This window comes from Leptodactylus fuscus, chromosome 3, assembly GCF_031893055.1.
Source record: "Leptodactylus fuscus isolate aLepFus1 chromosome 3, aLepFus1.hap2, whole genome shotgun sequence".
NCBI classification, from domain to species: domain Eukaryota; kingdom Metazoa; phylum Chordata; class Amphibia; order Anura; family Leptodactylidae; genus Leptodactylus; species Leptodactylus fuscus.
In genome coordinates this window covers 137,961,830-137,973,193 of record NC_134267.1, presented here as the reverse complement: position 1 = coordinate 137,973,193, position 11,364 = coordinate 137,961,830, and the positions used below count along the sequence as shown (strand labels likewise).

Sequence of the window (11,364 nt, the reverse complement as noted above, 5' to 3'; positions counted from 1 at the left end):
AATCACAAAATGGAGGGGCAGGTTGCGGTACAGTCAAAGGAAGGGAGAACAGCTCTGGGGAGCAGGGACAGTTGGGGTTATTGTTCTGGGAAGATTGGGAATGTTGGGTGGAAGGAGGACAAGACTGTTGGGTAAGAGGAGGTAGAGGCTGACTGGCTGGTGGACAATGTGCTTTAAGCGTTATCTGACAGCCATTGCAAGACCTGTTCCTGGTTCTCGGGCCTACTAAGGTTTGTACCATTCAGCCTAGTTAATGTGGAACTTTTGTGCAAAGCGCAGAACTTAGGGCCCGCCTGATGTTAAGGGACATATGCTGGTACAAGGCTCAACTCACCCTAAGGGCCAAAAACACTGCTGGTGCAAGGCTTTACTCATGCCAAGGGCCTCAATCTCTACTGGTAGCTCAGCGTAAGGTCCTGTAACTTTGTTTGGAAGGGCTCATGTTAAGGGCTAGAAAAGTCAATTTTGGAAGGTCTTACCACATCACACACACACACACACACACACACACACACACACACACACAATGACAGTTGTGGGTGAGGACTAAAGGATTTCCCATTGCCTATTCCATCTGTGGTTGTCATGGTTTAAAGGGGTGGTTGTTACTGTTTGTTGAGCTTAAATTGGGGTTTGTGTCCATCCATTTGGGGAGTAAAGAAGGTTTCCAGGTATTTTCCCACTTTGATAGAGGTTTTTTTGAATGTGGAAAGTGTGTAGTTGTTAGGCTGTGATGTTGGGGTAATAGAGGGTCTTTGGTGTGTTAGATGCCCCCAGACATGCTTCCCCTGCTGTCCCAGTGTCATTCCAGAGGTGTTGGTATCATTTCCTGGGGTGTCATAGTGGACTTGGTGACCCTCCAGACACGGATTTGGGTTTCCCCCTTAACGAGTATATGTTCCCCATAGACTATAATGGGGTTCGAAACACGTTCGAACACACGAACAGTGAGCGGCTGTTCGAATCGAATTTCGAACCTCGAACATTTTAGTGTTCGCTCATCTCTAATGTCTATGTCTCTGCACATCTAGTGCTGCTCATCTATGAGGACATGAAACAAATTTTCTGTAAGATAAGCCATCAATTCCAGGCAGGTTTTACTGTTGAATCTCCCGAACGCCCAGCTCTGGGCATTGTTTATGTGCTGGACACTGCACTCCTCAGTTGCTGTTCTTTTATTAGTTAGTATTGGTTTTAGATGCAGCATTGGTGTGCCATATACTTGAATGGAACACTACGGCAGTACTTACAACCACCACTATAGCACTAGCTCCTTTAAAAGAGTTTTCCAATTTTATAATGTGATGCCATTATAATGGATTATTACAATAAAGGGGTTGTGGATGTTTTCTCTGCAAAGCAGCAGTCTCAACCACCTAGATGTGCAGAAAACTTAGAATGAAACTGCTGTACTTCCTTTGCATGTGACAAGGGTTATCGGTATGAAATACAGAGCAGTGGACACAGCCATATGTGAGCACCTTTTATTTTCATGATCAGTGGGGGTCCAGTAGGACACAATCCTACAAATATGCCACCACTTTAAAATGTGAGACATCTATCATGTTTTTGACATGTTATACTTATGAGTTTTAAACCTCTTTTGAGACTACATTCACATGACAGTGCCCTGTACTCGGCTGTGAAAAAGTACTTCTCCGTTTTCACTGATCCCTCCTACACATGAGTCTATTGAGAGATCTGTGAAATTAGGCTGAAAAATAACATGTTCTATTTCTTTACCAATACTATGTAATGTTGGTTAATATTTTGTTCCCAAGAAAATCTGACTCTGATGGGCTGACAATCATATTAACTGATCTATTTAGCACAATAGGTTTTCACACAAAAATCAATTAGAATTCTGGAAATGACTTTAGATTATCTGGGATCACGATCGGCCCCTCTTGCGCAACTGAAATTTACATTTTAGACCCTGAGACATGTGAAACAAATGTTTTGAATACAATATATATAGTTGCCTCAAAACAAAGCCTAAAAAGCATTAACGAATGATTTAGCAAGTGAAAGACAGTAAGGCAATCACGGTACCATTGCAGACTGCTGTTTAGACAGCAGAGTGCATTATGCAAAAAGTGGAACCTGTATTAAAAGTGAAATGGCTGCCAAGATCAAAGAGAAATGTCTGTCACAATCTCCCTTAGATGAGGCAACTGAAATGTAAGCAAGTCATTACAATGCCAATTTAGAGCACTCAGCAGCATTCACTGCCACATCCCTATTTGGGGTATTATACTTCAAAGAATCCCTGATGCAAAAATGGAACAATTCATATGTAAAACACTGCATTTATTAAGGAGACAAACATTATTGTTTTCAAATGGAAATTCTTCCACTAAACACAATGATTTTGGCTCATTAGAAAATAAACAGTAATTCATAATGCAGCTCATAACATTTTCAGACTACGATAAAAAGTGTCCACTAGATTGTAGGGAAATGGAGAAGGACTAGCAAACATATGTTATAGTTCTAACTCATGTATAAAGACAGACATAAAAACAAACATCCAGTAAGGTATAAATGCACAGTTTTGTAAGTCGCTCTGGGGGAAGGGTAGTATTACGCAGGCCTCTAGGAACAATTTTGTTTTCTACATATTTCCCTAGCCCTTGTATCTCCCACCAACATCTGATATACTCTCTATATGATTTTGTCAAAGTTTTAAAAGTGGACTTGATTGACATGGACTGTTCAGAAGTTGGTAATTCATTCTCTGAGAAGACATTAGTTGCCTCTTCCAACCATCTGCTGGGGTCTATATCGTTATTCAGAAACCTTGCCATAAATGTTCGAATATGTGGGCAAGGATTTCCCCAAATTAAACAAATATCACTGTGGGATCGCTACTCAAGCTTTGTATACACTTCACTGAGGGAGTAACTCTAAAACATAACTTTTAATAAATTTGAATAAAAGGATTCTAAAATATCAGTCCAACAAAAGTAGGTATATAGGGCCAGGTTGATTATTAGATACGCCTATTGGATGAACCGGCTAGTCAATTTACTCATATCCCTGTACCATCAATATACCACTACCCCTATGATAAACAATAAGGGGTTAAACAATATGTCCCAGCCGTATAGTAAAATTTAGGCTCTGACTCATTTAGCAGGTATAGCTAGGGTCCTTAGGAAAGGTATCCCTAAAGGCCAATTTTTAAGGATGAGGCGAAACTGCTCATCATTTACAGCATTTCAAGGTGCCTCACGAGATCTATCCAACCGTTTAAAAGCACGTGGTTACCCTGAAAATGTTTTGTCCGCATCATATCTGAATGCATGTAACCAAAATCGCACAAGCCTTTTAAATCCTCGCCCTAGGGAAGACCTGACTGGTCAGTTGAGAGTCATTGGCACATATGATCACCTACATAAGAAAGTGAGGTCCATCTTAAATTCACATTGGAGTGTTCTCAAATTAGATACGGATATTGAACAAATGATATCCGACACACCCTCGATTACATTCCGGAGGGGTAGGAACCTCCATGATAGACTAGTACATAGTCATTTTGCACCAGTGACAACAAACACGTGGTTAAATAGATGTATCCCTAATGGAATGTTCCGATGCGGTAACTGTAAGGCGTGTGAACATGTGAAATTGGGTTCCACGTTTAGGAGTATATTTTATTAGTATAGTATAGTTTATAGTTTATTAGTATAGTATATAGCCAATAGCCACCGAAACAGTATATGTAGAAGTATATGTTCTCCTTTATCTTTTTCCTGGTTTTAGACATCCTAAAATGGTAAATACACTTTGGCACATACACAAATCTTTCTGTTCCCAGAGGGAGGTGGGTGTAGCACAGCACTCTTTCAGACAGTGGCGATGTGTAGATGCTGGAACTTTCCTCCTCCATCTTTGTTCTCCAGTTTTATTACTGCCCTTATGTAATGTCTGCCATGTTTATACTATACAAGCCCCTCAGTAGCCCCTGCTACAAGCAGCACTACAGTATATTAATCCGAAGATGTGCGCACAATTTTGTTGTGTTGAGATGTTTGTATTTTGCTCCATTCTGTTGGAAACTTTGCAAGGACCAAGGTCTGGCCTCATGACTATGTGCTATTTGAGCTGGAAATCCCAAGCAAAGTGGATCAAATCAAAGACATAAAACTGTATAACTGAGTACTAAATAGCCACAGCTTTATTGAACATCACATGACTACAGCAACCAAAGTTGTAGTTGTGATACTCCATAACATACAGCAGGCCTAGCTGTATTATAATTCAGAATGATAAAATAACTTCAGGGTCTGGTATATGTAGTATGTAACCTTAAATCAGAACAAAAGCTATAAAAATAAACTGAAAGTGGCACACCTGCAACCATGTGGAGGAATCTTGTCCTTCCAGTATGAGCACAGGACGTCTGTATCTCAGCGTAGGAGCTGGTGCGATGTTGTGAAGTCATTGTGTCCGCCTATGTCAGGAGCAGACGTGTTCTGTGGTCTTGGTGTCTTGTAAACCGCAGGTGTGAAGTGGCTTGCGGTTTACAAGACAGTTAGTTGCAGGATGCGTTTTATCTAGATCTCTGTCTGCAGACAATGATTTAGTTAAACGTAAACCATATATTATTGGTGGGCCCCAGAGTCAGTGGGCCTGAGGCAGCCACCCCCTCTGCCCTTCCCTACTAGCTACTCCACTGTTGCCCACACATACAATTTTATAGTGCATTCTTTGTATGCTATCACAGTGCACATGTAAGGCTTGAAAAAACACTATTAGGGTGCATTCACACTGAGTAAACGCTAGCTTATTTTGTAGAGTAAAATTACACTTGTAAATTTTGCTATCCCATTGACTTCAATGACATTTTACAGGCGTATTTTTACAGGCGTATTTTTTACAGGCGTATTTTTTACAGGCGTATTTTTACACTTGTAAAAAAATATCATTGAAGTCAATGGGATAGCAAAATTTACAAGTGTAATTTTACTCTACAAAATAAGCTAGCGTTTACTCAGTGTGAATGCACCCTTAGGGTGCATTCACACTACGTATATGGCAGCTTATTCTGAACGTAAAACACGTTCAGAATAAGCGGCGTATAAAGCAGTTCCATTCATTTTTATGGGAGCCGGCAAACGAGTGCTCCCCATAGAAATTAATGGGCTGCTTTTTTCACTACGAGCAGTCCCATTGAAGTGAATGGGAAGCGCTGCGTGTACGGCTCGGCATGAGCAGAGCAAGCCGTACACGCGGGCACTTCACATTCACTTCAATGTCTGCTGCTTTTTCAATGTGATACGCGCGTATCACATTGAAACCAAAAGGGAAAAAAGCAGCCTTTCAAAGGGGAGCGCTTGTATGCTGGCTCCCATTGAAATGAATGCCGGCTACGTCCATTCATTTCTATGTGAGCGCTGTTTCAAATAGTGTTTGCTCATCTCGAATAATAATAATACAGAAGATATAGAAGACTGAAGAAACCACATATAGTTGCTGACTAGAGAAATGTAATTATTATTATTCAGATTCAAATCTCTGTATTAACATTTCTTTGCTGTCATTCATTCTGTTACTTCTAGTGGATAAAACTCTGACCATGGTCATGTGATTTCCGGTCCATGGTCATGTGATGAGTACACAGGTGCACAGATCGTTATAGTTACAGCACAATAATCAGACATCTGCCTGGTAATCAGCTGTGCACCTGTGTGGACTGTACATCACATGACCATGGTCAGAGTTTTATTCTCTAGAAGTAACAGAATGAATGACAGCAAGCAGAGATCTAGAAAGCCGTGAGGAATTGATTCAGAAAGTGTATTGGAAAATTTTATATCTTTTTATTGTACATTTGTTTGTCAATATTGGTCTGAAAGTGGCCAACCCCTTTTCGGAACATGAATGAAACACTGAACATAAACTGTTTTGAACATGGCTTCTTCTGTCTACTTCTTGCTGCTAGAGATATGGCAGTGCTTACTCTCGCATAGTCGAGCCACATTTGGCTTAAAGGGATTCTACCATTAAACTACCTTTTTTTCTAATGAACACGTCGGAATAGCCTTAAGAAAGGCTATTCGTCTCCTACCTTTAGACGTGGTCTCCGCCGCGCCGTTCCGTAGAAATACCTGTTTTAACCGGTATGCAAATGAGCTCTCCGCAGCAATGAGGGCGGGCCCCAGCGCTGAAACACCGATGAGCGAGTCCCCATTGCTGCCCAGAGCTCTTTCCTGCGCCGCCTCCTTGTTCTGCAGCAACTCCGCCTCTTCTGGCTTCTCTTGCTCTTGTAGTTCGATACAGGAGCATAGAGAGGCCACCCCAAAATGGCCGCCGGCCAGCTCCTGTATTGAACTGCAAGAGTGGCTACCCCAAAATGGCCACCGGCCGGCTCCTGTATTGAACTGCAAGAGCGGCTACCCAAAAATGGCCACCGGCTATTTTTGGGTAGCCGCTCTTGCAGTTCAATACAGGAGCTGGCTGGCGGCCATTTTGGGGTGGCCTCTCTATGCTCCTGTATCGAACTACAAGAGCAAGAGAAGTCTTGTGGGTTAGGTACCTGGAAAAGTAAGGAGCCAAAGACGTCTGTGCTGCAGACTTTACATAGATTGAAACAAGTGGTCATGGCCGTCCCGATATAAGAGATGGGGAATATGAAAGATTAGTCAGAGACATCACCTGTAAGATAGGGTTCACACTACTGTTGGATTTCATTCAGAAGGTGTCCGTTTAAAATAAATAAATAAAAAATGGACACCTATCATAACGGACACAAATGGACAGTAACTGATGGCTATCAGTTACTGTCCGTTAGACGTCCGTTGCCCGTAGAGTTCAATGTTAAAAAAAATAATGGACACGGGACAACACGGTGGCTCAGTGGCTAGCACTGCAGTGCTGGAGTCCTGGGTTCAAATCCTGCCAGGAACAACATCTGCAAGGAGTTTGTATGTTCTCCCTGTGTTTGCGTGGATTTCCTCCTATTTTATGAAGACATACTTAAATGGGGAAAAAAATGTACATTGTGATCCTTGTATAGGACTCACAATCTAAATAAAAAATAAATAAATAATGGACACTTGGTGTCCATTTTTTCAAACGGACAGAAAAGTCCTGCATGTAGGATTTTTTTGCCCGCTTGAAAAAACGGATATGGGTGTAAACGGACACAAAATAAAATCCCTTTGAAATTACTGGAAATTTCAGATGGACCAGCTGGTGTCCGATGCTAAAATCTTGTATGGACAATAGCCACAGACACTGCTGACAAAATCCAACGGTAGTGTAAATGCACCCTAAGTAACTAATTGTTACTGCACTGTATTCAACTAAATTGTCTGCAGAGCCCTGTGTAGAGCTGATAATATTGGTATACATAAGCTGGAGGCCCACCGAGACATGTTTACCCACCCCCTCCCCACTGAACCCCTAGCTTCACTTCTGTTGGGCACTAATGCAGAGCAATTACTGTATATTACACAAAGTGCACTATGTAAACGTTCATTTTATGGGAGTTAAAGCTGTGTAAGCTATGCTGTTTCTATAAAACCTCACCACCACTGGCAGTCAATGACTGGCTGGTTATTTTCTGTGTATCCAGAAGGACCAGGAAGCAGAGATAAGTGGAGTACCAGGGTCGTGTTATAGTAGGGGATAAGGAGAGTATCACTTTTTTTTTTTTTTTTTTTGCACACGATTTGGAAAAAAAAGTAAAAAACATTAGAAGCTGGACAGCCTCTAAGGGCTCGTTCACACGGGGCCGGATTTTGGCACCGAGAGTGATGCGGCGAGCCGCATCACTCTTGGGTCAAAACCCGCTTGCCACGACCGTTGCAGTTGCGGCTTCCCCCTCCGAAGTCGGCTCAAATGAATGGCCCGACACCGAAGGTTGCTGCCGCCTGAAGTAAGGGCAGCTCGCTTTTTTCCGCTATCGGTAACATGCCGACAGCGGAAAAAAAAAACGCTAGTGGTCTCCATAGACCACCATTGTATGGAGGCAGATTTTGAGGCTTTCCTGATCTGTGCCTCGGGTACAGAGCTATCGTTCCTGGTACCGTATCTCTTTATAGTCAGAAGGGCGTTCATGACAGTCTGTCAGGTACGTCCTTCTTCACAGCAGCACCTATCGCGCTGCACAGTGTGAGCGGGGAGGAACGCACCCTCCCTCTGCTCACAGTGCTCGTCCATAGTCGAGTATTATCAGGAGGTGAGGAAGCATTCCTCCCCGCTCACACAGCACAGCGTGACATATCTGACTGTCAGGAACGCCCTTCTGACTATAAAGCGCTATGGTACCGGAACCGATAGCTCTATACCCGGGGCACAGATCGGGAAAGCCGACAGTTCGCTGAATTCAACGCACTGTCAGCTTTCCTGCAGTATATAGAACTGCCTGTGCCCAAATCTGTGAAATGTCCTCTTTAAAATACTGTATATGTTCTTCTCTCTGTCCACATCTATGTGAAAGACTACTACATTCAGCATTTCCTCTCATCATGAAATGACACCCATGTCACATTGCGAGTCCTTGGCATCCACCAGTTGACATACTATGCATTACAACAGAAAAAACAGTTTCTCCTGACATCATCCAAAACACAGCTGTGAACAGAAACACAAATACAGATATCTGAAAATATCAGGATAGACTGGTCTGATCTGACTGAACGACATCTGTCCCATTTGCCAAAAACACTATTCTGCCATGCATACACTTTTTTTCTATCAATCAGAAGGATTGTAATGTGAAAATCACATGTGAAGGACCAGCGGATAGGCAGCTCTGTTAGAGGGAATAGGAAGGTTTTATTCCAGGAAGATCGTAGATATCTCCAAACCGCAAATGAAACAGAGTGTGAACACGTGTAAACCACCGCTAGAATGAGCAATAATGAATTAATATTGAAGGAATGAATTAATATTATTCGATCCCCATACACATGGAGTCACTGGCTTTGCCCAGCGTTATGAAAGACAACGCCAAGCTATGAGCAGCTATGCCTCCAATATACACCAGGATCTTCTCAGTGTGCCACCACAACTCCCGCCCCTCTACAGACACACAGCCGAACAGAACCAGCGTGGCGGCGCCCTGTGATGACGTCACTGAGCGGAAGTTCTGTTTGAAGCTGTGGCGGGCGAGGAGAACAGGCAGCAGCAAGACTGCTGCAAGACTCATGGAGCTGTCACCTAGCAGCGGTGGGAGCAGCATCCTTGCAGGTAACGCAGCTGGACGTGTTAAATGCGTTTTACATAGGATGCAATGGAAAGTGCGGCTTGTAGCACTAAACAGCTGTGGAGGGAGGAGGTAGGAGCAGAACTCTGTCTACTGTAGATGCATAGGCTGTAATAATGCCTGAGGAGCTGTGCATGTTGCAATATGATAAACCTAAATATTTTGCCTTATTGTAGATATTTTATCATAAGTATTTGAGTAGGTGAAGTGGGTACTTGTCTGCAACTAAGTAAGGTTAGAATAGCATTATGATTCTCCACATGATCTATGGTGGCATCTGTGACTCCAGCTTGAAAGTGGAGAAGCTTGTGTGCGCAAAAGTTTATCTGTAACCCATGCATGACAAGTGCACGTTCTGTGACTCCTTCCTGCTTGGGAATGTTAATGTCTACAACACTGTTTCTAACATTTGGGTCTTTTGTCTTTTTTTTTTTTTTCAGGGGTTGTAGCATTTGTAGATGTGTGGTCATCCAACCAAACCGAAAACTATTCCAAAATGTTCTCACAACAGCTGCTTAACCTGGGGGCCAAAGTAAGTAATGTTAATGTTTTGAGAATTTCATTCTTTTTCCCCTATCTCAAACAAATGCTACTTATATTCTGTGTGTGCTATAAAGCAGGGGTCCCCAACCGCCGGTCCGCGGACCAGTATCGGGCCATGTTGTATCGGTCCGTGTACCAGCGGTGAGGAGTCAGCAGCTCCACAACACTGACGCTTGGTTGTTGCTCATCGGGATAAGGTGAGCAAAGTGCAGGGTTTATCTGGGACCCGCTGTTTGTCCGGGATTCTAGTACTATGCAGGACATGAAGCGGGTCTTGGCTCCACCCTGCACTCGCTTACCAAACTTTGGGCAACTACATTACATGTCACTTGTCCCTGTGACGTGTAATGTAGCTGTAGTGAAGTTAATAGCAGCATTAGGAGTGATATCCGTCATCAGTATCCATCTTCATAACAGTGTCTGTCATCAGTAGCCATCTTCATAACCTGCAGAGTCCGTCATCAGTAATCTACACCCCCATTCTTAACCCTGCCCACACCCCTTCCCGCCCCCATCAGGCCATAGAAAAATTGTCTTGCTGAAACTGGTCCCTGGTGGAAAAAAGGTTGGGGACCACTGCTATAAAGCATTAGGGGATAGTTGTTTGTCTAAATGGATACTGTGTTTCCAAAATCTGCAACACAAGGCACTTTGCGCTGTGGGTTTTCTTTTACAGTATGTCAATCGGATTTGTTTAAAGAGCACCTGGTGTCATGTCTGAAAATCTAATAATGTACATCATCTGCTAGTCAGTGACACCCCAAGCATTTTAGTGTATATACCAATTTACTGTTAATTCAAATTAGAATATATTAAAGGGGTATTCCCACGTCGCATACTCGCCCGTCTTTGTTTCTGTGAAATCTTCTGTCTTCCGGCTTTGTTGCGTCATTGGTGGGCGGGGTCACATATGCAAAGCCAAGCGGCGAGATGCCGCTGGCCCTGCGTGCGCGCTCATAGACCAGTCTAGCCTTCACAATGCGAATACAGACCCGACAGGGTGTCGGGTCTGTATTCACATTGTGAAGGCTAGACTGGTCCATGAGCGTGCACGCAGGGCCGGCGGCATCTTGCCGCTTGGCTTTGCATATGTGACCGCGGAGCAGAGCGGAATAACAGCATCGCTTCTGCCGCTGCTGGCTTCATGCAGGGCAGAAGCATAGCGATGTTGCTGGCTTCACCTGTGCCGGCGTCTAACAGTCCCCAGCATCCGCCTCTCCATTACAGCGGATGCCGGGGAGTGTTAGACGCCGGCACAGGTGAAGCCAGCAACATCGCTATGCTTCTGCCCTGCATGAAGCCAGCAGCGGCAGAAGCGATGCTGTTATTCCGCTCTTTCCCTGCCGCCGGGAGCTATGCGGCGGAGGTATTCGATCGAATATATTCAGTCGTCTCTAATGTTGGTGCTTTGCGTCCGTAGGTTTCAAAAACATTCAATAAGCAAGTAACTCACGTGGTTTTTAAAGATGGCAGTCAAAGTACATGGGACAAGGCAGTCAAGAGAAAAGTCAAACTTGTGTCTGTCCTATGGGTAGAAAAGTAAGTATTGCTCTTAGTAAGTAAAGGATTTATGTTACTTTTGTAAATAATTCATTGAATTTTAA

General features: G+C 43.4%; 1 protein-coding gene across 1 annotated transcript in view; it reads left to right on the top strand.

Annotated features, from left to right (window-relative positions):
• The first annotated feature begins 9,115 nt into the window (after positions 1–9,115).
• The window catches only part of MCPH1 (microcephalin 1), a 185,859-nt gene continuing 183,610 nt past the window's right edge, over positions 9,116–11,364 (top strand). Inside the window, exons 1-3 of the mRNA XM_075269543.1 lie at positions 9,116–9,201; positions 9,658–9,749; positions 11,181–11,299. Coding sequence (XP_075125644.1) covers positions 9,159–9,201; positions 9,658–9,749; positions 11,181–11,299 — 254 coding nt within the window. The 5' untranslated portion in view covers positions 9,116–9,158. The remainder of the gene's footprint in view (positions 9,202–9,657; positions 9,750–11,180; positions 11,300–11,364) is intronic.